Genomic DNA, 25226 nt, shown 5'->3' on the forward strand with positions numbered 1-25226 from the left:
ACAACTGAGACTTAAGCACGTTTAACTTCTGCTATGTAAAATGTCAACTGCCATTTTTTCTAAAGAAAAAAAAAAGCCTGAGGGTTTTTGTTTTTTTTGTTTTTTTTTTTTAATTTACACAATTTGTCTTGTCATCTCAAATTTTTTTAGCAAAAAAATGCAAATCTTTTCAGTTTTAAAAGCAAACTATGACACAGGTTAAAATTATGTTTGGATGCTGTCAAAATGTCACATGTGCAAATTCAAATATAAACCATACTTAGATTAGCAGTGAAAGTAGAGCAAATATGATACAGGTACCTTTAACTCTGCATACTGCTTTATAGAAATGATAGTTTCCCAACTAATAATTATTTTCTTGGCTATTTGATCACCTAAACAGCTGTATAAAAATTTTCAAGCCATTTGGAGACATAGTTCTGGAATTCACCTGTTACCTACAGCCACACATGACACTAAGGAGGTTGCAACAGGAAAGTGGCACAAACCATGACAGCTTTTTCAGTGAGTTTTCTCTATGTAGTCACTGTCCTTACTGTAAATAAAAAAACATTATTTCAGACTGGGCATTTTCTCATCTCATTCACACATAACTGAAAACATTCCAAATAGAGTATCTAAATATGAGAACTTGAACCAAGTTCCTTTCAGCCCATCAAGTGATTGTTCAGCATCAAGATTTAAAGCTGCTCAGCCAATTCTGTGCTGTAGAATGGGGAAAAAAAACAACTTGTGAATGGAGACATTTGTAACAGTAGGTATCCAAACCCGAAATATTGTTTTCTATTACACAATCTATAATCAATTAATTTACTGTAATAATTTCACAGGAAGAATCCAGTGTAATTCATCAAGGACTGATTCTGGGTTCTGATTGTCTCTATGTCAAAAAATACTCAAAGCTCCAAGTGTTTGACACCCAACTTACACAAGTGCCATAACAGTGTTCTTTTCATACCCCTACTCCCATTTAAAATGAATACAAAGACGCATCTTCATCTTGTAAGAACATTTTCATTCTCTATACACCTTTCTAAATGCTGAATATTGCACAGACAGTGGTTTGAAAGCATGTACAATGCCTTTCATAGATTTTCATGAATCTTTTGAGAATGAAGATGTCTAGAAACAACCTCATTTTGTTCTTTTTTTCTTCCTTCTTTCCTCTTACAACTTTTTGAAATTTTTGTTGTTTTTTGTTTTTCTTTTCCCAGTTTGTTTACTCCAAAACATAGAATTCAAAATTATTTTTATTAAAAACAAAACTGTTATGACAATGTCAGTTTTATGATAATGCAAAGAACAGTTATGTAAGTATGTGTGTATCTTGGCCAACTAATGCATGTGCTGGACTGTATTATCCCACTTACTGTTTGTTCTGTCAATAGACTAACATATATCAAAACACTGAAGGACTGTGTCCATTTATCTGCCAAAGAAAATAATTTAAGCATAGTTCTCTGCCAAAACTATTTGTTAAACTCTAGATGATCTGTGTCTCTCTCTGTGCCACTTTACCAATAATATGCTACACAGGACTATGAATGGCCAGCACTATAACTACTGCTGTGGTTAGAGCTGAGACTTGGGCAGGACAGTGGGGCTGCAATAGAGGAGGAGAGCACAGGAAACACAACTGTATCAGCACCTGTGACAAACCCACCTGGAGTAGTTTTAAGGTTTTACTGAAGCTGCCAGATGCAATTGCCAAAAAGGAAAAGAGACTTCAACGTTGGAATGTACACTTTCTGTGAAACAGAAGCATGAAGCTGGTGTGCAGAAATACAAAAGAAACCACAATAGGAATTAGGGAAACATAACAGCATTTGTGGAATAAACTGCTTAATTTTACACTGGGAGGGCCTCATTGGGAGACTGTGAGAAGAAATCACAGAAATATATTGCTACCCAGACTAGCCAATGGAGATAAAGACAAATCAGCAAGCAGGAAAAAAAAATTAGTCATGTAACACTAAGAACTCAGTAGCAGGTATCCCTCAACACATCAGACTAATCACTGCAAACTTCTTAAACTGCCAAAGCACCAAGACTTCTATGCATGCTGTTACACCACATGGTGAACCAGCACTTCTCTCTCCAGCCACTCATCTTAGAACACAACAGTGCTCTCCCCTCACGTTAATTTTGGTGGTTTTTATTTCCCCCTCGTCAACGAGGTTTCTCTTTATATCCAAGTCTTGTACATAACCCCCTATTTATTCAGTCTCCAGGTAAATGCTAACATTTTGAACAGCTAGGGCTCACAATAAACACACAGCATCTCAGGTTTGTTGTCATTTATTTCTGAGTTATTCTCAAGCAATGTTACAAAACATTTTAATGTCTTGATATGAAAATAAAATTTAAATAAAAATACATTCAACAATACATCATCATAATAAAAATTAAAACTTTTACAATCCTAACAGAACAGATTACTGAATAACATCACCTTTCTAGACTAATCAAAACAAAGGCAACTTTTATTATTAATAATCCTACTTGTACCTAATTAAATTCTAGAACATCTACTGAATTTTAAAACATTACGAGAAATCAAATCCTAATGTTCACAAATATTCAATGGCCTCTGTTTTTTATTTCAATATTCCAGTACCAAAGAAAAAAAAAGTGCATATTAAAAAAACCCAACAATGTTGCAAGAGTATACAACTCAATTTTTCATTTTCAAATTTGACTTGGAAAACAACAGGAAATGGCTCCAAGGAGCAGACAATTTGCCACAGGGTTAATCCATATATGACAAAACCTAACTTTGACACTCAACCACATTCAACTTTGTTTAATGGCAGCTTTTGATTAATGGCAATTAATCTTTACCTTTATCTTGGCAAAACACATTTCTTGGCCTTACTGTATTCTCCCCCAATTTTAACAGTTGGCAAATAAAAGTCCCTTCAAACACATCAAATCTGTAAAAAAGGAAAAGGCAAAAACAGCTTAGGTGATTAAATGATTGTGATGTTGCAGACACTACTACTGAATCCTGGATATTCTAAAATAGTTTGCTATTAAACCAAATAGTCATTCTAACAGGTTACATTCATTTCAAAAGAGATTTCAATCCTGTCTTGCCACCTTGCTTCTATTATAGAAAGCCTCCCTACAACAGTATAATAAATGTATGGTAGTTTAAACACCTTACTGTTTCAAGCATTGTGGATTTCTATTCTAAGGTACATTTCTAATTAATCTGGCCAAATCATGATTGGAAAAACAAAGCAAAACCAAAAACTAAAAAAAAAACCCCAGCAAAACAACAAAAGACCCCACAGAAAATACTCAAAAAATAAAAGTACCACAAATAACTTTTATTAAAAATAATATTCCAAGGAGTACCATTGTATTTAATACTGATGAAGCAAAGTTGCCACAGTAATACCTTTGCTTCTTCCTGGCTATATACATATATGTTTTCTCAGCATAAACCTAACTTTTCAGATGAAGTAAGCAAAAATTAATCTTACTAAAGTCAGGAATGCCAGTTTAAAATTGTGTTAAGTGGCAAATACAAATCCACATAACTAAAGATACAAAAATATTCACTGAAGCATTGCTTAAAGACAAAACAATGTTGATCATTCAACTGATCATAACAAGCAGATACTACAAAGTATCTAAAAATAATCTGGGGTAGTCCAGATATCTAAAGTGCTTTGAGTGATTATAATAGAGATTATTTATTAGATTTGTAGTCAAAAGTTGAGCTGGACGTAGTTATTACTTTTTATAAAAACAAGAAATATAATCATACACAGGATGATGTTAATTGATCAGTACTTAACCACAATCTGTTCACATTTAAATTTTTCTATCTGTAAGCAAACCTATTTAAAAAGAATGTTACTACCCTGCATTTCTTTTTAGATTAAGAAAAAATATGTACCTTAAAAATGCTAAAGAAAATAGATAGTGGTCTAATGTCACTCCATATATTACTCACCCCAAATGTAAACAAGAGTTACAACTTAAGTTCCCTGATTTCTTCTTTAGTATTTAATAACATAACTAACACTGGTATCTGCTGTCCAGATTATTTACAGCATATACTGCAAGATTTTGTAAAACTTCACCTGTAGATAAATCAAGTCCTGACAACACCTAATACAAGGAAAAAAAAAAAATTCAAATGTATCGAGTGTGAAGCTTCCGATCTTTTCCATGGCATGGGATCCTGGGATTTCTATTTCAAGATCCGTATCAGCAGGGCAGGCACTCATGGTAAACTCATGCAAGTTTGCAGTGTATGTATTGAGAGATGTAATCCAACCAACAAATGCAGTGTGGATTTTCTTCCATTAAAAAGCTTATTTGTTTAGAAAGTTCTTTCCAATAAGACAACAATGGCAAAACAACATTTAGATTTATTCACACCTGTTACTCAAAGAACCTGGAACTTCAAGTTCTTCAGCAAAATGAGAATAAACCTTAAAGACCAGATTTCCAAGAAGATATTTTTCTATTAAATATTAAATAGATTGTCAACACAACAAGCATTTACGTTCAATCTTAAATACTTTGCAAAAATGCTTATAATGAATTCAAAAAAACAAACAAAAAAAATGAAACAAAACCCCAAAACGCTCTAGAACATTTCCAGTTTCTTTTTTTTTCATCCAAGTGTGCCACAGCTTGTTTTGGTTAGGAAACTTTTCCAACAATTGGATTTTCTCTGCAAAAAAATAAAATATTATATGTAAATATTTTTAAGGTTAACATTTTCTTTCTAGTTCTCATCATACAATTTTAATGTATTAAAAAAAATTCTACAATTAATTGTGAAATTCCATGATTTGCAAAAACCTCATTTACTTTCACATGAGACCTCCAAATCAAAATCAAATTTTCCAAACAACTTGGGTCAAATACTAACCTAAACAAACCAGACTGGGGTTTGAGCTTTGTTTTTTTTATTGTTTTGCCTGGTGCATCAATCCTTACTGATGCAAAGAAGAAATCTGAAAACTTGCTACGCTGTTCCATAGGCATAAGCCAGGACTGAAGAGAATTAAAGAATGTGCTCTGGAACAACAAAGTACTCCAAAGAACAAATGGGGTTTTTTTTAACTTCACCAGAAATAGTGTTTATCATTGAATATGGTAAGTGAAATACAAACAGTAAACCTACTGCCTGAAAGAGATGTTTCTGCAGGGTAATTTTTACAGTTTCATACAACTTGATATTTCAATTATTTCTTATGCAAAATTTTGGAAAAAAAAAAATTAAAAGGTAGGAATATAGTTACAGATAAATTTTGGGTGCATTTCAGGTGTTAAGTTGCAAGGAAACAGTCATTGCACCTACTTAGAGGAATCTCAACAGGAACACAGATGAATGCCAGACCAGAACTTGTATCTTCTAACTGGTAAAAAGCTGCACTACTACAAATGATGTACCTTATTTTCTCCATGTCTGTGTTGTCTAACTCTATCTTCATTATCTCTACCTCAACAAGCCTAGCCTTGTTCTGTGATTTTTTTTTTCCAAAATACACATTTATCTACGTCAAAATCACAGGAGATACTTACTCACTACCATATTTAGCACTAGATGATCTCTTCTTTTGGTATTTTTCATGTGATTCATTCAGCTTTTCTACTACATCTATTATCTGCTTCAGTGTATGAAAAGTTGCTACAGAGTCTTCGATGGTGAAGTTTGAATAATCATCTGGCTCCTTCCGTGGGCCCTGATAGACCGCGATACTTCCACAAGCCTCTGGAAAAACGACCACAATCATCCCAATCAGAATTGCAACAATTAACAAACACATTTAACTCTTACATAAATGGTAATTGCAAGTTACTCTGGCTTATACATAAAATGGAAGAAGACAAAAGCAGGAGACAGTATCGACTACGTGTATTTCCAGTTCTCTGGGTTATTCTCTGCTAGGTGTTACATATATGGAAATTCAATTAAACAATGTGCACAGCTCATATCTACTGTAAAGGAATGACAGAAGAACGTCAGACACCAATGCACTGAGAAGACAGGAATACAATCTCCTGCTCTTCTGTTATTTTCAGGTAAATTATTAAGACAAAATGATGTTATAGGCCTAAAGAATTAGAGCTGAATAATATCAGTATAATTCTTCTGAATTATCATTTGAGTACCTTCCAGCTTCTGTAGTTTAGATCTGTTGATAGTGAAGAGTGAGTAAATTCTTTCTGTCTCTCTGTCTCCATCAATCTCAATTTGTGTATCAGCAGGAACATCTCTAAAAGGTGAACAAAGAGACAGGTAGTCAAGATAAGTAATTCTTGAAAGCAAGTAAAAACTGATTCTTTTTCAATATACACAGACTTTTAATACACTTATCACTCACACACAGGTTCACAAAACATAGTCTGTAATTTATGCAACCTATCCAGTTAAGGATAAATTTATTTTTAAAAAAAGATCAAAGCATTTTTTTGTTTTCAGAAATCAGCAGCTGACAGAAAGGCATTAAAGCATTACATAAGATGTTATTCATTTTTCTGACATACCTACAAAACACAAATGATTTATCAGAATCTACATCCAAGGTTATTTAGCTGATTTTCTTAAACACACTGTTTTAAAAAATGTGAGGTTCAACTGAAAAAGTGACTGCATAAAACAAGGAGCAACTCACGCGGTGCAGCGAGCGCAGCCCACGCTGTTCTCTATCGTGGCCTTGCAGCAGAGCCAGTTCCCGTTCAGGAAGGCAGATGGGTGGTAGAAGCTCAGCCTCTTCTGGTTGCACCTTGTTACCCGGCAAAGAGCCTCTATCCACTCACTTGCTTCCACACAGTTATTTGCTTGGATATAGAGTGGCTTTTCTCCATGAAGGACCTGAAACATCTGTAGAAGAAACACATTATCCTGCTCAGTGAAAACATCCGCTTACTGAGCAACTCTGAACATGTTCAAAGAGATTTCAGAGCTCAGGCAATTCAACGTCAAATTGAGACAGAAAGCGAGACAAGGGAGAACTGACAGACATTTCACCTCTTTCAAATACACAGACCTACTTAGGAGAAAAACCCCACCCAAACAGTTCCCTGTGTTCCATCTACACCACCTCCTCATCCAAACAAGAATTCCTAAAAGAATTAGAACATGATGCATTTTCTGCCCTCTTCAGTTACGTGTCTTTAAGTGTGACCCCAGACTTCATGAAGCATGACTTTCATCCTTCCTATCCTGAGAGCAACAGAAGACTCCCAGAAGTCTCTCCTTTTAAGCCATTCTCAGCCTTAGCTGTACTTTTATCAACTTTTATCACTGTCTCAGAATTCTGGATTAAAATAATAGAAATAACTGATATGTTACAGGACCAGAATGGGGCTGTGAGCACAGACAACTGTGTGAGCTGATGAAGGTACTGAAGGAAGTTCTCATTGAAAGGAATACATACATATCTAGTAGAACATAATGTAATTAAAAGTAATGTAATAAGGTCATGTAGTTTTAACCTTCATTCCAGAAATTTGGGAAGTAGGACAGAAGTCAGAATCAGTCAGAAAAGCTGGTGCAGATTTCCATATTTCCAGGTTAACAATGTTCAGAGTACTTGGAGATACTGCACACAGCTTCTTATTCTTGATCCATTAAAAAGACTTTTTGCTGAAATGTTTGGTAATGGGGTTTCATTACCCCTATAAAGTAATTATAATCTTTGTTTATTTAAGGAACACATCAAGAATTACATATAAACTATCTTTTGACCCACATTTTTCTTGTTGAAGGAGCTCTCATCAAGTTTCTCCACTGCAAGGATGTTTTTGATTGGAATAGTGAAAATTGGTTCTTTATCTGTAAAAAATTGTAAACAGAGGAGTGAAGCAATGTGTAAGAACTGTTTTAGAACCTCAGTGCACTGACATTGCAGTTCAAGCTCTCAAAATATGCATTTTTATTATTGAGAAAATAGACATGAACCAGAGAGAAGCATTTATTAATCAAGGCAAAGGTAACTAAAATACATCATAGGTATTTTAGGAAAAGAAGAAGATGATGCCTTTTTAAAAGCACAAATTAGATGCACACACTTAGAAAACACTGAAAAATAAAACTATTAGTAAAATAAATTACCTTGCTGTTTGTGGTATGTGAATTCTCTGCTTGTTAAACAGAACCACCGCTTCTTGAAATTCTTTTTACCAATCCGAGTCCTTCCCTGAGCTCTTTTGTACATTTCTCTGTAAAGATACAATTAAATGAAATGCAATCATTACTCTTCTGAAGAGCTTTCAAAACCATTTATTGAGACAACACATTACTGTTCAGCAACATAAAGATCTACTTCATTATGCATTAAAAAAAAAAAAATCTTCTGGTTGTTCAAAACAGATCCTCAAGATCACCTCCCAACATGGTGATCGTGTAGAGGGTTCCAAAAACTCCCGGAAAGGAGTCTGAAGAATACACAATTGAGACTTGTGTTTGTAGCAGTAAATCTGGAGGGGATATTTACTCATTCAGATCCAGAATTCCAAATTTTCCAAAAGGGAGTAAGGTGTATCCAACTAAAAGATCCTCTCCTTCCTGCCACTTTCTTCATATGATTGTACTTGGCCTTACCTGGATCAGAAACTGAATAAAAATTAAATGACACTGAACATGACTCAATAGCAAGGGCAGATACAAGCTGCATTCAGTGCACTTTAAGTGTACTCACTGCTAACTAATTTTTTGGTTTTGAGCAACAGCCATCAATTTATAACACCATAACTGAGTGTTGATTCACTTGAATTTCCTCCTTCATTTCTATCCAGTATCTTAAAAAGAGACACACTTCTTTCTTGTTTGAAATTTGGATGCCTGTTTGACAGAAGAATCTTTACTTCCTATAAATCTACTTCTCAAATAAATTATTTTTTCCCCATGAATGTTGTTTGAATAATTTATCAGCTATTCTTGATCAACACCAAGAAAACGACAGTTTATTTCTTAGGATGACTTACTTTCACCTCAATAGTAAGTGATAGAATGCTGTTATAAAAATTAAGTATTTCAATTACAGAGTAATTTTTTCTCCTACTTTAAATGTAGCTGGCTGGGCTTAAACAGCATGTAGAGTAATTCTAAATTAATACATTCTTCTAAAATACACTTTCACAATCCTCAATAAACCATCACAGAGCACATGCTGGAATGTGACAGTAATGCAGTCAGTTTTTAATAGGTTTTAAGCTGCTTTTAATTACTTTTCCCCCCGAAAGCATTTAAAAGATGTGTTAGTAAAGTTTACAGCTGTTCTTTTAAACTAATTCTGCAAACTAATAAAGAATTATCTTAAATTACAGATATCAGAAATTCTGCACTCTATCAAACATTTTAATAAGCTTTAATCTGACATTGGTATTAATGAAGAAACAGTAAAGTCAATTCTGTTACACGGTACAGATTCAAGATGTATTTACCCTTCCTTTAGATGCACTGGCTCGCTCAGACCACTGGGCTCTTTACTTTCAGTAGAGGAAACATCATCTAGGAACTTAAGGAAAAAAGTACAGGGAATATATACTATTCAGAAACACATTAAAAACAAAAGCTGTTTTGAAAATATACATGAACAGTTTCTCCCTGAACAGAGCAATTACTTTATGCAACAGATGAAAACAGACTGCAGGGACTGGAACAAGGCAACAAGGGATGCCCATAAGCCACACAAGCTTTCTTTAATTAGTTCCTGAACAGCAGATTCAATAAAGTCTGTCTCAAAAAAAGTCTACTTTATTTTTTAAACTAAATTAGCTTAGTTTGCTAAGTATAAAACTTTGACTGTGTTGACTTTGCTGTGTTGTTTTTTGGGGGTTTTTAAGTCTGAAATGGACCACGACTTTTCTTTTGCTGTCTAGTAGAAAACTGAACAATAACACAACCTTCTAATAATGAAGACTGATCAAATACACCATGAAAAAACATATAGTTGAAAGGTACCTTTTTAACAGATTCAGTAAATTTTTCTTCTTGAAATGTTTTGAAAAACTCACACATAAACGTCTCCTTGAAACTTGACTGAAAGAAAACGTATATTGACATAAATAAACTTTCACAGAATGTTCATCATGTCTATTAAATAAGAAAGAATTTTAGCAGCCTTACAAGTTTGCTTTTGGTCAAACTTCCCCAACTCCCTAAAGTCTGGATGGCTTTTGATATAAGAGTTAATGTTCTAGAAGTCTGTGCATCCTAAAACAAAGAAACAAAATTCAGAAGTCACATTTTTTCACAATTTCAGGTAAAACTGATTTGAAAATTAAAATGTCACAAAAATTACTATATTACACAATGTAGTAAATCTGACAATTTTCATTCCTTTCCTTTGCCCCAAGAGAAAAAATGCATATGAAGTATTATATAGTTTATAAACTACTGCACAGTGCTTAATATTTTACTCACTATCACTAGAATTCAATATCAGTACTTGGAAAAATATTTTTACCTATAAAATATCTAAACCCCTCAAATCCTGTAATCATTACTACATATCTAACAAACTCCTGAATAATAAACATAATGAACCATTGCTTGACAAATGGTATAAATTTTCATAATACAAAATGAATCTGAAATACTGTCTTTAAGGCTTTTACTTAATTTGTTTGCTACCTCACTGCTTGCATTTTAGTACAGGATTATACAAAAAGCCCCCAAATGCAGCCCTGCTGTTCCCTTTCAAATATTTAACTCTCAAGTGCTAAAATCCTTCAATTTTTTTTTTACTCAACAAACTGAATAATCAAAGGAATTAATTTGAGTAAGTATGTATTTTTTCTTTGGAAAGCACAACACACATTAAGTAAATGAAATAAGCTAATAAAGATAACCTTGGAAGCAGATTTCATATATGTTCTGTTATTTCATGAGAAAAATACAGGTTTTTTTAATCTCCATATTTCTATCTTTGAAAATTTTTTGTTATGTGTATCTACTTGACAACTGAAAATGGAAAATTTGGCAACCCACTGCAACTAGCGGAGTCCAGAATAAATACACCAACCAATTATTATTATCTACAACCTCTGCTTAAGACACAAACAGAAATAAACATAAAAGTGACTTCTGGATATTTAACTTCCTTGGTGGAAAGAGCTGATGCAGGTGAGGCCTATAACTTAAAGAACCCTCAGTCATGTTGCTATTTTAACCAAGAAGCACATTTCTAAAAAAGGCACAGCATCTTTAGTATTAACAGCTCTGCCACATCATTTCAGAACATCCCAGAAAGACTGAAAAATCTGATGCTTAAAGAACTGCAAATGTCTTATTTCCTTTGAAAACTGAACCTAGAGATATTTAGTCATCTAATTTCCCACTCATACCCACTGAAAGTAACTGAGGCCTTCCCACATCAACAGATCTGACGGCGTGAATAAAACAGAACAAAGCTTCACGAAACTTACGGGATGGTGAGGTCGTAAATGAAAAGTATGAGGTGAGACTACGGCTACAGCAAAGAAACGGAGAAACACAAAGCTGCTCACTGCAGAATACTGTACATGAGGGTCATCTGCAGAGAAAAACCATGAAATGTAACATGCACTAAACTTAACAGGAAATAATGAAGACAGTTAACATAAAAATCCTTGAGAAGATAACATCAGAGGAGACATTTATATTTTAAAATAGAAGAGAAAAATCAATGAAGTGCATGAAATGGGAAAGGTGATCATGGTCAGAAATGTTCTTATAATGGAGGGTTTATTTCTCTGAGAAGTTCTGTTCCCATACAAACTGGCTCATCAGCTCCACTGCTAGGAATGATGAGATGACTGCAAGCATTTACATCCACAGTGTTCATTAGGAATGGCTGTATGCTGGGAGCAGAGAAAAAACACTGCAGCAGTTGCCTCTAGACACTGGGGCTTACTGGATTTATTACTCTTGGAAAGCTACTCACACATCAACTCAAATACATTAATGCTGCATGACAAATAGTCCACACATATGAACAAGTTTAATTCCAGTTCTGAGTTGCTTCATAAAACCATAGTGTTATATAATTTTGACGATGTAAATGAGGATTTTTCATTTAATATTGTGAGAATATTTACACTTGTATATTGGGAAATACAGTGGGATTGCATTCTTACTCTAATGACCACTTGAATCTGATCTGGGAAGTTTGCTATTCTAAAAAGACTGTCTAAACCAGAGCAATTCCTGGCTTCAGTATCAGTGACAAACATGAATCTGAGAAATGTTCCACATTATGAGAAGCATATTCTTCACCTTATTAAATGACATTTCAGATTTTAATTGACTGAAGTGGAAGAGTATTTCAGACCTATCACATTATTCCTATATTAAAACTATTCTGTTCTAATATTGGTCATATTTACAAGCTTATTAAATACTTTTTTATTATCCCCCTCCTCAAAACTACCCAGAAGTAGTACAGCTACAGCAGTAGTAAAGCTAACTTCAGAGAAGTTATGGATGTGCTAGTCACAGTTAATAGAATGGTAGTTCATGTAAAGATGCAAACAGTGAATTTATTTTGAGGTGCACATCTTGCTTCTTTGGAAGCAGTAAACAGAACAGCTCCTACAAATTTGACATATCTTTCAAACAGATCACTTCCTGTACTACTTGTGCTTTTCTTCTATTATCTCATACTCTTGTTGGTGACTTCTCATTTGCTGCTGTCTTGCAGTTTCTGACCTACTAAGTTTTTGTATCAGAAAATACAAAATTCCTGCTGATTGACCACAAAGTTTCACTATAACTTACAGAAAAACAAATGCCTGAGTAAGAAGTTCAGGGCACAGCTTTGGACAGGGCAAGAATTTTAACAATCCCCATATGGTAACTGCAGAAATAAAGTTTCACTCTAAACACCACTTTCAAAAGTTTTTAGAGAACACTTACTTGGAAATCTTTTGGCAGCCAGATGCCTCAAAGAATAAAAAACATCACACATTAGGGTAGGACAACTTATACTTGACTGCACTATTTCACGGAATACTTTGTCCACATAATAGCGTAGATTGTCCTGCAAGTATGAAAAGAGGCATTTTTTTTCAATCTATGAACATCCACATTTCTATGTTTGTTTTTTTTCCCTGAACACAATCATAACAATTATTTTTTTTTCCAAACACTGCCTGACTATTCAATTCTGAATTTTAGTACAGTGCATATTTAAGAAGTCTCATAATATTTATATGGTACTACTAGTGTTAAAAGACAATTTAGTTCTATTCATTTACATTAAAGTATATAAGCACTGTCTGGCAATATAGAACTATATATCAATACCTGTTTTGTAATCTGACAAGGAAGGAGCACTTCCCATGTATACCAAATGAATATTAATTTGTTGCAGCAACTATTGCCTTTAATGTTATCCTCTAATAACAGGCAAGCAGCAAGCAAAACTTCAGTGAGAAATGCTGAAGCAGTTCTAATTAGGTACATCATAATCTAGACACTGAGCACAGAATATCAGGAATCAAAACACCCACAAAATTAGTAAGAAAGACTAATCTTTAGTTTCTCCACCCCATCCTGTTTTCCACTGGAGTTTTCCTTTGCTGTGTTCATAATTATACAAGGATAAGAAAATACAGCTTTTTCTATGTTTACTCTGAAATCAGAGAATTATACTGCTACTGTAAGTTACTCACTTTCCATCACAAAGAGCAGCTTTTAAAATGCTTTTATTTCAGATTTTGAGAAAATTTAAATTAGTAAAAATCAATGAGGAAACTCACCATGTTACTTTCTACATTATCCCCTTCTTTTAATTTGATGGGATCTATCTCACAGGGCTTAGGAGACTCACAGATCTGAAACAAACAAACAAAACTACAGGAGTTCAACTTCTCAGACAGAAAGTACAGAAATGTACCTATTTAAAATGAAATTCTGTCCTAGGTTTAGGAAAACTCTAAATAGGGCCTAACTATCCATAGCAGCATGTAATGATCATCCTCACTTTTGTTTGTGTCTTTTTAATGGATCAATTACATAAAGCATCACGTGGGCAAATTCTGCAATGTGTTGGAGGCTGGAACAACTGTCATTGACTGTTTATTTTGAAGCATCTGGAACATAAATAAGAAAAAGCAGCTTCTCCCCCTAAACTTAACCCATCTATTGCTCAATTTAATTTTCCTCCAGAATTCCCTCACTTGAGTGATTCCTACCCTAGACAGAGCTCTAAGCAGAATGCCTATCAAAAACACAGGATACCCCTGAGGGCTGAGTGTCCTGAAAAAAGTTTTGGTAGGATAACCTACCTCATCAATAACAGGTTTCAAAGTAACCTTCAGGTAGTGCTTCCCCACTATTTTCATCATTTCATCTACACACCGAGTTGCCAATGAGTTGCCTCTGAAGATTGTGTTTGCTTCCCTGTAAAGAAAAGAATTGATTTTACTTGAGCAGGGAAAAAATAAGTTCGGCTACAAAATTCAATTAATACTTTATCTTGCTATTACATAATGTTTTTAAAAATATTTTTTATGTATTTCAGTCAGAAATTCCAGAATCTAGATACTGAGCTTGCAATGGCAGGAACAAAAAGAGAATAAACAAGAATGTTATTACAGCTATTACCAAAGCCAGAAAGGTAAATAAAACCATAAGAAAAATCCTGACGTTTCAGACAATGGAAGTCACAGTGCAGTTTGGAATGTGAGCAAGTACAATCAGACAAAACTCCAAAATAATCAAAGTTGTACCTCACTAATACACAATTCCTCCTCCAGCAGTCATGGTGAAAAAAAAAAAAAATCTTAGAGATACAACACTGCTCCACTACACCAATAAACTCAGACACTTAAACCAAAACATATTTAATCCAGAGTTATGCTTTTTACTCATTACAGCTGTTGAAGAAAACGGTGAGCCAGCTGTGCAAAGTGTATCTTTCTAATCTGAGGGATTTAGTTGAAGCTTTCTTTGTTACAGTTCAGTTACAATGGAATGTGTGTACTAAAATGCAGTTTAGAAAATTATTTTCTGTGAGTCACTTCCTTCTACAGAGTTAAGCTGTCTCACCTTATTTAAATCAAGAGTAAGCCAGCCTTGAAATGAACTGTCCTGTGCTGACAGAATCCCTTCCACACCTGGCCATTACCTGGCACCTCAGTGGCTACTACTGAGGTCTTCTTCATTTCTCCCCTAACCACAGAACTGCAAATTCACAGCCCATACACCACTACTTGGAAAAACTCCTGTGCTTGCTACTTTCAAGGCACACAGGACATGTTCTTAATTACAAGGAATTTTTGCAGAAAAACAGTAGCCCTCATTGAAGTCACATATAAAAGGAAACAGGAAAGATTCTTAGCAATATAAAAAATGTTCCATTTAATTAGTTCCATCTAAGTTTGTAAGTTCCAATCCAACGGCCAGTAAAATTTGAAGAGTGGTTAAATTAAGCCATTTTAAAATAAAAACTATATGCTCTTAGACAAAATTTTACCGAATTGCACACAACCATTAAGTCTGACTCCCAACTTCAAAGTGATTTTAATGGATGTTTTTATAAAGTAGCATTAAAAGACGGATGTGTTTAGTCAGTTTTACATAGTGAGAGAAACAAATCAACACGCTTACTTATTCATGTTGTGTCATGAAGCCCTTTGAAGAAAAATTTTAGAAGGCATGAAATCAATAAACATGAAATACATACTGGGTGTCCTTCAGATCCAGTTCTGCCACTGCAGCAACAAATGGAACCAGCTTATGGTGGTGTAGCAACAGTCGTACAAGGGGCAGAACAGCATCGTACTTGTCTCGACAAACTTCACTCAGGATGTAGGCAGCAGATGCAGAAATGGGCTGTGAGAAAGCAGAACATGAAATCATGAGTGAAGCAGTTAAATATTTGTCTGTATTTGACAAAGAACAGATCAGATCTAACATGACTATGGACATAGTTTCTTAACAGAAAGTTTCAACATTTGCCGTATAACATGGCAATTAAAAGCTTCCGTTCTACAGAGTTACTTAATTGAAAATTGATATTATCTACTCTATAATTGACATTTAAGAATGGAATTCAGCAGGTACTCATCCTTCTCATTCTCCCTAAAGGGTTAGAGTATGGCTTTGTCCCAAATCCAAGTAAGAGGCAGGAAGCAATTGCTTTACTATAATGTCATGTATCTTTATAGGACTTTTAAAACTATAATCAGGGGATATTAAAAGTTCCCACACTTCTAAAGTGTCTGTCGCCACTGTGCAGTTGGGAGTTTCAATACAAAAACTAAATTATTTCATTTAAGTAGAAAAGACAGCTGCTGACTGCCACTGCCTACATACTCAGCTATTCCTGAATTCCAGAGAAGCAGTATTTGAATACGGGCCAGCAAAAACTTCAGTCACATCTGCCTCCTCTTTATCTTTCTTCTCCTCTGCCAGTATTTCACAAACATTGACGTGATGAAAAGCTATAAAAGACCTAAGAACATCAAGCCTGGTTACTATACTTTGATTCCTGTCCCAGTGTTATGCAAATCATCTACCAAAGTTCCCTCTTTGTCACTGTGTCCATGTGGAGAAATCCAGTCACGCTGATTAACGTGCTAGGGAAGGCAGAAGCAATTCAGAAGTAGAATTAGAAACCAATTCTGAAGCAGACCATTTTTTTTAATTATCTGCCTCTTCAGTGCCAATAATGGATCAATGTCCCTTGAAAACCTCTAAATCCAGGAAGCCAATAGCAGCCAGTGGAAAAATACAACATTGAAAAGAGCGACTAACAAAAGTATTTTATCTCCTCCAGTCACATAGCACAGGTTATTTCACTGTCTCTGCCAGTTCTTCTAAAATAAGAAGAAAATCCTGGTACTTTGCAGAAGTAAAAGCTCTAGAAGCTTCTCATCTGGGTGTGACAAAAGTAATTACCTCAAAGGAACAAAACCAATTATCTAGATACAAGTAATTCATACTGTCTCACACAGGACTATGCAATTCATTTTAAGTTTTCATTTTAAAGAAATTTTCAAAAAAGTACCTGAACATCTGAAGATTTTAGCAGCAAGTTCCTCAGGGAAGTGTAGTATTCAGATGGAAGTACACAGTCTTCAGTGTAACAGATATTTAATCTAAGTGATCCCAAATCATCAGTTTTAGAAGACTTGTTTCCATTTTCTTTGGGTTGAAGTAAGTACCTGTAAGAAACAGGGTAATTCTAAAATATTAGATTCCCATTTAATTCATTTGACTAATTCTACAATAAAGTAAAGTATAACAATTATTTTAGTATACATACACTAAGTCTGAAAACTGGCTAAAAAATGCCAGTGCCTCAACCTTGAGATACAAAAGAAAGAAATGAGCAGCACTTAATACATCTTTAGCACATAATGAAACATATTCATTTTCTCCTATCTTTCCAGACAGAAAAATAGGGTATACTTTTTTTAGGCTACCTGGAATAGCAGGAATAGTTTGAAATTACACTGGACATCTCATTTCACATCTAAGTTAAATTCAGGGTATTGGACACTGCAGATGAAACAGCTAGGGTGAAGAATTTCAATGGTCTAGTGTGAAACCAGTAAAAATACATAATATTAGCAGGCTGCATTCTTGAGAAACAGGATAAAGGAAAAAAGTGGGTGTTTTTCTGCTCTTAATACAAAACACACTAAACAATTCTTCACTGGCTTTTGCTGTAGTTCCACTATGTTCCAACAGGAGGTGCAGCCCTACAAAAATTTTAACAGCTTTTAAGTAGTGTCACAGTACAGCTTCAACATTCACCCCAACAAACTGAAATCCTGTCTTCAAATATTCTTTTACAATCATGTACAGTTTTGCTTCTACAATCCAGAGATTAGACTTCTTTTTTTTCATAATCAGATGCAGTGCCCATGAAGGTATGCTAATATAAAGTAAAACTGATTTATCAGGAGAACCTCTACTTAACAGTATGACTCTTAGGCTTATCTTCCCAATATTTAGTAGTAGTGCTAATGCTTTATGTGCTGTACTTCAGTCACATTTAAAAACATATTATGCAAATTAGTAAGAGTATAAAAAATCAGTTATTTTTAATCACAGAACTGTTTTTGCTAAGCAGATCATAATTGGATATGGGGATGTTCAATGTAAGGTATTCCTATAAAGCATATTAGCAGACCCAAACCACTCTATTTACCAATCCTTCAAGTGAACTAGATATGAGTCAGGTCAATCCAAAAAGCTACACAAACACAATACACTGGTAATGAGCCCATGCTGATTAATCTCTCTCTTAGCAGGTTGTTAACAAAGGCATGTCATTATGTTAATATGGTCATACAGCTGTTGATCAGAGCACTGGCAGAACAAGTCTGTGTCTGCAACACACTGTGTAAAAACCAGAAACTACCAACACAAACATTTATTATGTTTAGGATCACAGCCAAACACTAAGAGTCCGAGTTTAACTTTGACACATCCAAAACACTTGGGGCCTGAGGTGGGTACATGGAGCACAGCCAAGACCTGTGTTACATTTAATTCCTATTTATCCACTTCCTTCCTATGCATTTTCTATGTGTGCACACAAGGGCTTCCTCCATGCTTTTTTCTGGAGTGAAAGGTTCACTAAAAGTAGAATATTCTACACACTTTGAGGCACTCAAATCTCTCACACTCATCATTTCCTGCTGCTGAGCATTAGGGTTAGAGATGGGTTCCTGCTTGCAAGAACGTCAGAAAGGAGGTTGCTGCTATGTTACAAGCTGAAGTCCTTCTTTCCTGAATTCCCTTCATACCTTACCCTTCCAGCTTCTGTGCCTGCTCCCCCGAAATGACGTTGGGTCGGTTCCAGAAGATACTTCCAGAACCTCCCCAAGGAAGAAAAAAAGCCATACTTAAGGACTAAATAAACTCTTCATCAGTCATTCTGGAAGTCCAACTTAGAAATTTAATTATAAGTGATGCAATTCTGAGAAACTCCCGGTTTGCTGGTTAGGCTGAAAAATATGCACATCCCGCAAGCAGACTGAAAGATACACTCAGTGTTCCCCCTCAAACACACCAACTGTTCTGTGACCTTAGGCAGATGGGGGGGGAGAAGAGCCAAATGTACCCTCTGGCAAGGTTAATTTATTGAGCAGGGAAACTCTAAAAACATGTTTTACCCTGACTACAACAGGAAGACATAGTTTAATGAATAGGTAGAATAAAGCATATCCTTTGCAAGGGAAAACGTGCAAGACAAGCAAATTCACTTCTGAACTACCACTTCTCACCATGCTTGAAAGGAATCATTTCTTAACACCTTCACAGGAACTTTAATTTCTCCTAGAAAGACGTCTTGTACCAGATTCCCATTATTCCACAGGTCAACCCTGAAAATAAGAACATTGTTTGATTTTTTTTTCCCCAGAGAGAAATAAGTTAACAATAACTGCCTTACAGCACTAATCCACACGCATGCAGGCAGCAAATGTTAGAAATCTCACTCCATTCTAAATAAATCAAGAAGAATCAAACAAGTGGCTTTTATTAACCCATAAAGAACAGATAAAGAAACAAACAGTGAAAGTTAGACTTGCAGACCTTGCATCAGTCAATAAAAGTGATATTGGCAATATGTATGGGTTCTGAGCAGCCTCCACCCCCAAAACTGTGCACATTTCTTCTGAGGTAATTCAAGTGAACTTTTCAGCCATATATTTACATCTCTGTCTGACTGCTAGAATCTGGCACACTGCAATGCCACACCAACACATGCGCTTGTTTTTCCAAGCAGCAGCTCATATGCTTACAACCTCAAAAGGAACCAGACTCCAGACATGCACCTTGGGTTTGTTCTATTACTTCTTACCTCTCTGACATTTCTGACAGACAGCAGTTGTTAAGAACAAAAAAAAAACAAAAACAAAAGACAACTAGATTTGTTGGGGCATGACTAATTTTTCTAAATATATTTATATCTATAAAGAAAGATACATTTCTAATTAATGACGCTAATAGTTAAAAATGCACATATCAAGATAGTTCTATAATGGCTATTAAAATTAACTGCTAAATTCTCCTGATACCCATTAGGTAAACATGCTAGCCTTGAAGACTTTCTGTCATTCAGCAGATTTGGTGCATGTATGTGCAGGAACACAATAAAAATGAGTATGGGGCTCTCAACTGTTCTGACTACATCAAATAAATACAAATACAGACAGATCTGCTCTGAGGGTAAAGGAGCAGAAAAGGGGACCATACTTTGAGTATTTGCATTTGCAAGGAAAAGATGAAACACGAATGTTCCTCTAAAAAGCTATGTGAAACTGTAAGAAGGTCAAAGAAGAGGCTGTTCCTTGAAACTACATACTGGGATCAGGTCTGTGAAGGATATGCTGATATCCTTCAGTACAAGTTCTATCACCAGTGTTCTGCCCAAACTAATATAAATTGACAGGAGGTCCTCAACCTCATGACTCACAGGCACAGGAAACAAGTTTAGGCTGCTAGATACACTCTACCACTATTTACTTCAAAACAAAACTCACTTTCAGTAAGAAATATAATTTAAAAAAAAAGACAGATTTTCTATGTCAGAATGATTTTTCTACAAGTCTGATCAGTAATTCTCTGGAGCTACTCTAAGATAAAACATATTTATTGTCTTGATGATAAAATACTATGATTTTTTAATGATTCTATGAAATCACTTTCTAATCCACATAACTTACCTGACTTCTAGTTTCTCAATATCTTCTTCTTCCACCTGAAACTGGGACTTTTTGGTGTAACTGCTGGATCTGGTTACCTGCAAGTAAATTCCTCCTATTAACACTTTTTACTGTTGTATTATAAATGTCAAAAATCAAGGAAGACCCTGCCTCTAACACAAATAAATAATTAGTGTTCCTTCTAAAAAGGAGAAAGGTCTATTGACCAAACTGCCTTTTGCCAGAAAGCAGGTGAAAAAACACAAGTAGTATGACATGACATGGGCAAAAATTTCTTTGGTTTTAGCATAAGCCCCAAGAAAGCATTAAAGTTAGTTCTGAAAGGTTTAAAGAAACAACAAATAAGAAGTCCACTCTTCTTGCCCTAGTTATAACACACTGACTGCATTCTCAATTTAATTCCAATAAATCATAAGTCATAAAGTTATCAGAGTGGTTTGGATCACATTTTCATCCTGATACCTTACTTCCTAAGAAATGACACTCAGTATCTTGAGTAGGTAACTGAGACACCATATGTTAATACTCTATACAAAATACAGTAAATTATAATACATTTGAGGCACATGTAACAGTTGTACTCCTTCCAGCTCTCAGTATAGCATGCTTAAATGAAAATACAGTTATTACCACCAAGACAAATCACATGAAAATTTAAACTCATAATTTATTGTGGGATAACTTCTATAAAATTAAATCAACTCCTAAATAATGACAATGTTAACTTTTTTTTAAATAAGATAAAACTTTTTTGGCTATAATCACTACATTACTTTATTAAAGACATAAGTTGTTCGGATTGTTTAACTCAATCTTCCTGAAAATATTTAACTAGAATTCCACAGGATAAATTAAAGCTGTCTCAGAACTACTCACGGCAACAGATGGCAACAGGTAATTCAAGATAACAAATTACCTTCACACATGTGCTTGTGAGGAAGTAATTTTTCACAGAGCAATTGAAGGGCAATGCTATTGTCTGGCAGACAGAAATTTAAGTATGTCATGCTCTTATATTTGAGAGGCCAGTAAAAGCTCTTCACTGAGGAGGGCTTTCTGTGTTAGGTACTGTCATGCAGCTTGCTTAAAAATATTTGAGGGATTGCATAAAATAGACAGACAGGCAGAACACCACACAAAAAGTTACCTCAAAATAAAATGTTTCGTTAAACTGCGGATTGCTTGTTTTCTTCTTTACTTTGGTCTTCTTTTGGTCATTCCTGTTCCAATATGGTAAAATTTTTACCATAGACAACTTAAACACACAATTATAAAGACATTCTATTGTCAAGAAGGACCCATTCATTTAAGTTAGAACATTTTTTGTTATTTTTAGAAATAGAGGAAAATCTTAAAATATAATTAATTCACAATATAGTTTGAAGAGCTAAAATTTTAAATACTGTATCTAGTTAATTATGCATCTATCCAGCTCAAAGTTTGCATTTAATTTCACAAACAAGTAAAACTTACACACATCAATTAAAATATACCAACAATTTTTAGTGCATTTAAAATTTACATTTCTTTACCACTGTCTGCAGTTTACAAGCTTTTCCTCATCTTGTTCAACTGCAATTTCTGTTTTTCCCACCCTCTTCTGTTGGGGAAATACCCACTACTTCTTTACAGATAAAGGCCTACACCCAAGACTGAAGGTTTTCTTTGAAAGCAATCACTGCCAGTGTTAGATACTGAGCAGTACAGGGTCAAACAAAACAACTGCTCCCCACTTCCTTGTGTGTTGGTTTTGGTTTTTTTAATTTTACAAGGTTTATAAAAGAATACAGGGTTTTTTTTATTTAGCAAAGGCCTGTGATAGTATAAAAAGGCTTTTTAAAAGAAACACAAATATAAAATGTGGGGGAAAAACAGATAAGGGAGAAGAATGTATCAACTACCTGTTTTCAGGCATTGGCCATATAAATATTCCAGTCATGGTACATGAGTCACACATGCATGAGATTGGAAAATCTTAACCAGGAATTTCTGTCAGATTTGCACATATATTCCCATACCAACAGGCCAAGTATTTTGTGGGACCAACGTTCTCCCACTTCCATCCATATCACAGGACTCAAACAACAATATATGTCAATGTGCCTTCTCTGGCAATGAGCCCCAGGCTTCCCCTAGGGATAATGGTCAAATCTCCCCAGTCCTCTCAAGAAAAATCCAACCAACCAAACCAAACCAAAAGACTCTATCAAAAAGAACCCCAAGTCAAACCTAAAAAATGTGATCATGTATTACCAAGGAAGAAAAAAAGCCCCATGCAGGGCTTACTCAGGGACAACCCTTCCACAGTCTTTAAAACAACCAAGTTGCCTGTAAGACATTCTGGTGTTATGCTCACACAATGGCAACTCCTCAGCACTGGAGAGGGGAGAGGGACTTCATGTTGCAAGAAAAGAAGCAACTGAAATTTAGCTTGTTTATAGGGCAGGGACTTGCAGATAGTGAATGTGTGGGATGTGGGATTTTTCTTAAATGAAAAACCCCAACACTTATTCAGGATTACTGATCCAAAACAAGGAGACATTTAAACTCTGGGGCCTTTGAATGTAGCGTCCTGCAGGTGTTCCAGAACCTCGACTCTCTTGCTTCCCCCCAGCTGCTAAATATTTGCTGGAAAGAAACTCACACATTAAGAAAAACAAGGAAGAGAGGAAGGTAAGCAATTAACTGTGTCATCCCATACGGGAATTTTACAAAAATTAACAGGAAGTACAGTGCAGAAATCAAGAAATCTAAGAAAGAACTGAGTGATAAGTGGTTCTTGACTAGTGCAGGCCAATCAGACAGACCAAACCCCATCCCAGCCTTGAGATTACGGTGGGGAATGCGAAAGAACAGTACCGATGGAAGGTGTGATGTACACATGAAAGCATTTTAAGATTTCTCTGTTTTAAAGATTTTGCTCAAAACCTATGACTTTCTTTTGCAATTCAAAATCACAGCATTTTAGATTTATTAGTTCTACACTAAAATGTTACCTGGAAGGCCCCACAAGAGAGACTGTTGCATAAGGGTCACAGTTCTGTCCGTTTATAAGAGGCAAACCATGGCACTCCTTTATGCTACAAGGAAAACAATAGATCAGTGAAGCAATATATTTGGCTTAAAAAAATAAAACCCAAACAACCCTTTCTTTTAAAACTTTTTTTAAGTGCTGCCTTTTTACACACTGATATATACATTGATCCAACATGATGTATGTACCTGAACCAGACCATAACTACAGCTCTCTGGATGGTAAATCAAAGTAATATTCAAGTGTATAGTCAAACTTAGGGGGTTCTGTGAGACCAGAAGTCTTGGAACTGCTTTGATAAAAGACATTCCAGTATCACACATGCATGACAAAATCCTAAGTAAAATGAACTGCTATATTAAGAGAAATTGCAGACTTCATTAACTCTTAAATTTGATTTCTCAAGGCCCACAAGAAGCTATCTGGCCTCATCCAACGGCAGCAACTACATCTGGAAGGCATTAAAATGGATTCAAATATTTCGTTTCGGACAAACTACATTCTGAGTTATGCTGAGAAATGCAAAGTCATACCCTGAAATATTATTTAAAATTAAGCATCCAAAACTATTAGCTTATAGTTCTAGCTCTACCTTTGAAATAGTGCTTAAGGTTTATTTTCAAATTCTTTTCACAATAGCCCATCTTCAGGGTTAAATGGCCCTTTTAAAAATAGAGTTTTCTTCCATAATTCATACAGTAAGTGGTAAGGTGGTATTTAACAGGTACACAGGCACACTGTTCACCACTCTTGATGGTTGGTAACTGATGCTCATGGGGAGAGAAACACCTTTTCTGGACCTTTTCTGAAGACTTGCAACCTTTTTGAATCACCACAGCAGCAACACAGAACTGTGACAGCAAGCTGCCTAACCTTCAGATGCTGCCCACATATGAGTATTAACTAAAAACAGCTGGAACAACAAAAGCAAAGCAGAAGAGGTAAACTCATAGCAGAAACCAGACTTGGAGCAAAACGATGCTCTAATGTAACCATGTACACTGTAGCACTAATTTATTAAGTCTGGAAACATTCAGCAGATTACAAGATTTCATAAACAAAACACAAAGGAGATCTGAATCTTATATTCCTGCTCTCTTTTAAATAATCTATTTTAAAAAACCATATTTCAAGAATTTAACTAAATTAATGAAAGTAAGTTTCAGTTGTCATAATTTGCCAGTTTGAATAAAATCCAAAAGCTAGGTAACTTAAAGAGAAAACAGACTTCTCTAAGTTCATATAAACAATTAAGTACGTGTTCCAATGCTATAATGTGGGATCTACTTGTGCAGATCAAGTTAAAGTCACATAGCAGCAACAGTAGCTGCACACACTGTTAAGTAAATGATTTCTGTACTGTAATGGTGCTGAAAGAGTAACAGGAGCTGCAAACTCAAGTGGGGAAACAACAGACACTAACACTCCTGTGCTGACTCAAAACTCCACCCTCTTTGGAGTATGCACGATTATAAAACAGACGGTATTTTCCCCCCAAAAGTCCCTTTGTCTTAGCCAGTTCAGGGAACATTTAGTGCTGAACCACTGC

The 25226-nt window shown here is 35.1% G+C and overlaps 1 protein-coding gene across 3 annotated transcripts in view; it reads right to left on the bottom strand.

Moving 5' to 3' along the window:
* Positions 1-2282: 2282 nt before the first annotated feature.
* The window catches only part of RASA2 (RAS p21 protein activator 2), a 46497-nt gene continuing 23553 nt past the window's right edge, over positions 2283-25226 (bottom strand). Inside the window, exons 6-24 of one of the 3 annotated variants that reach the window (XM_064666430.1) lie at positions 23640-23723; positions 21791-21863; positions 20644-20720; positions 19201-19299; positions 16971-17127; positions 15645-15793; positions 14245-14359; positions 13717-13791; positions 12872-12995; positions 11404-11510; positions 10103-10189; positions 9938-10015; positions 9418-9491; positions 8087-8193; positions 7725-7807; positions 6645-6853; positions 6142-6245; positions 5551-5740; positions 2283-2933 (exon numbers count right to left, since the gene is read on the bottom strand). In XM_064666430.1, coding sequence (XP_064522500.1) covers positions 2831-2933; positions 5551-5740; positions 6142-6245; positions 6645-6853; positions 7725-7807; positions 8087-8193; positions 9418-9491; positions 9938-10015; positions 10103-10189; positions 11404-11510; positions 12872-12995; positions 13717-13791; positions 14245-14359; positions 15645-15793; positions 16971-17127; positions 19201-19299; positions 20644-20720; positions 21791-21863; positions 23640-23723 — 2095 coding nt within the window. In that variant the 3' untranslated portion in view covers positions 2283-2830. Of the gene's footprint in view, positions 4694-5550; positions 5741-6141; positions 6246-6644; positions 6854-7724; positions 7808-8086; positions 8194-9417; positions 9492-9937; positions 10016-10102; positions 10190-11403; positions 11511-12871; positions 12996-13716; positions 13792-14244; positions 14360-15644; positions 15794-16970; positions 17128-19200; positions 19300-19778; positions 19792-20643; positions 20721-21790; positions 21864-23639; positions 23724-25226 lie in introns of those variants that run through there. The other 2 variants (XM_064666428.1, XM_064666429.1) reach the window with 2 other exon arrangements.

Source organism: Pseudopipra pipra, chromosome 10 (genome assembly GCF_036250125.1).
Source record: "Pseudopipra pipra isolate bDixPip1 chromosome 10, bDixPip1.hap1, whole genome shotgun sequence".
In the NCBI taxonomy this organism is placed as follows: domain Eukaryota; kingdom Metazoa; phylum Chordata; class Aves; order Passeriformes; family Pipridae; genus Pseudopipra; species Pseudopipra pipra.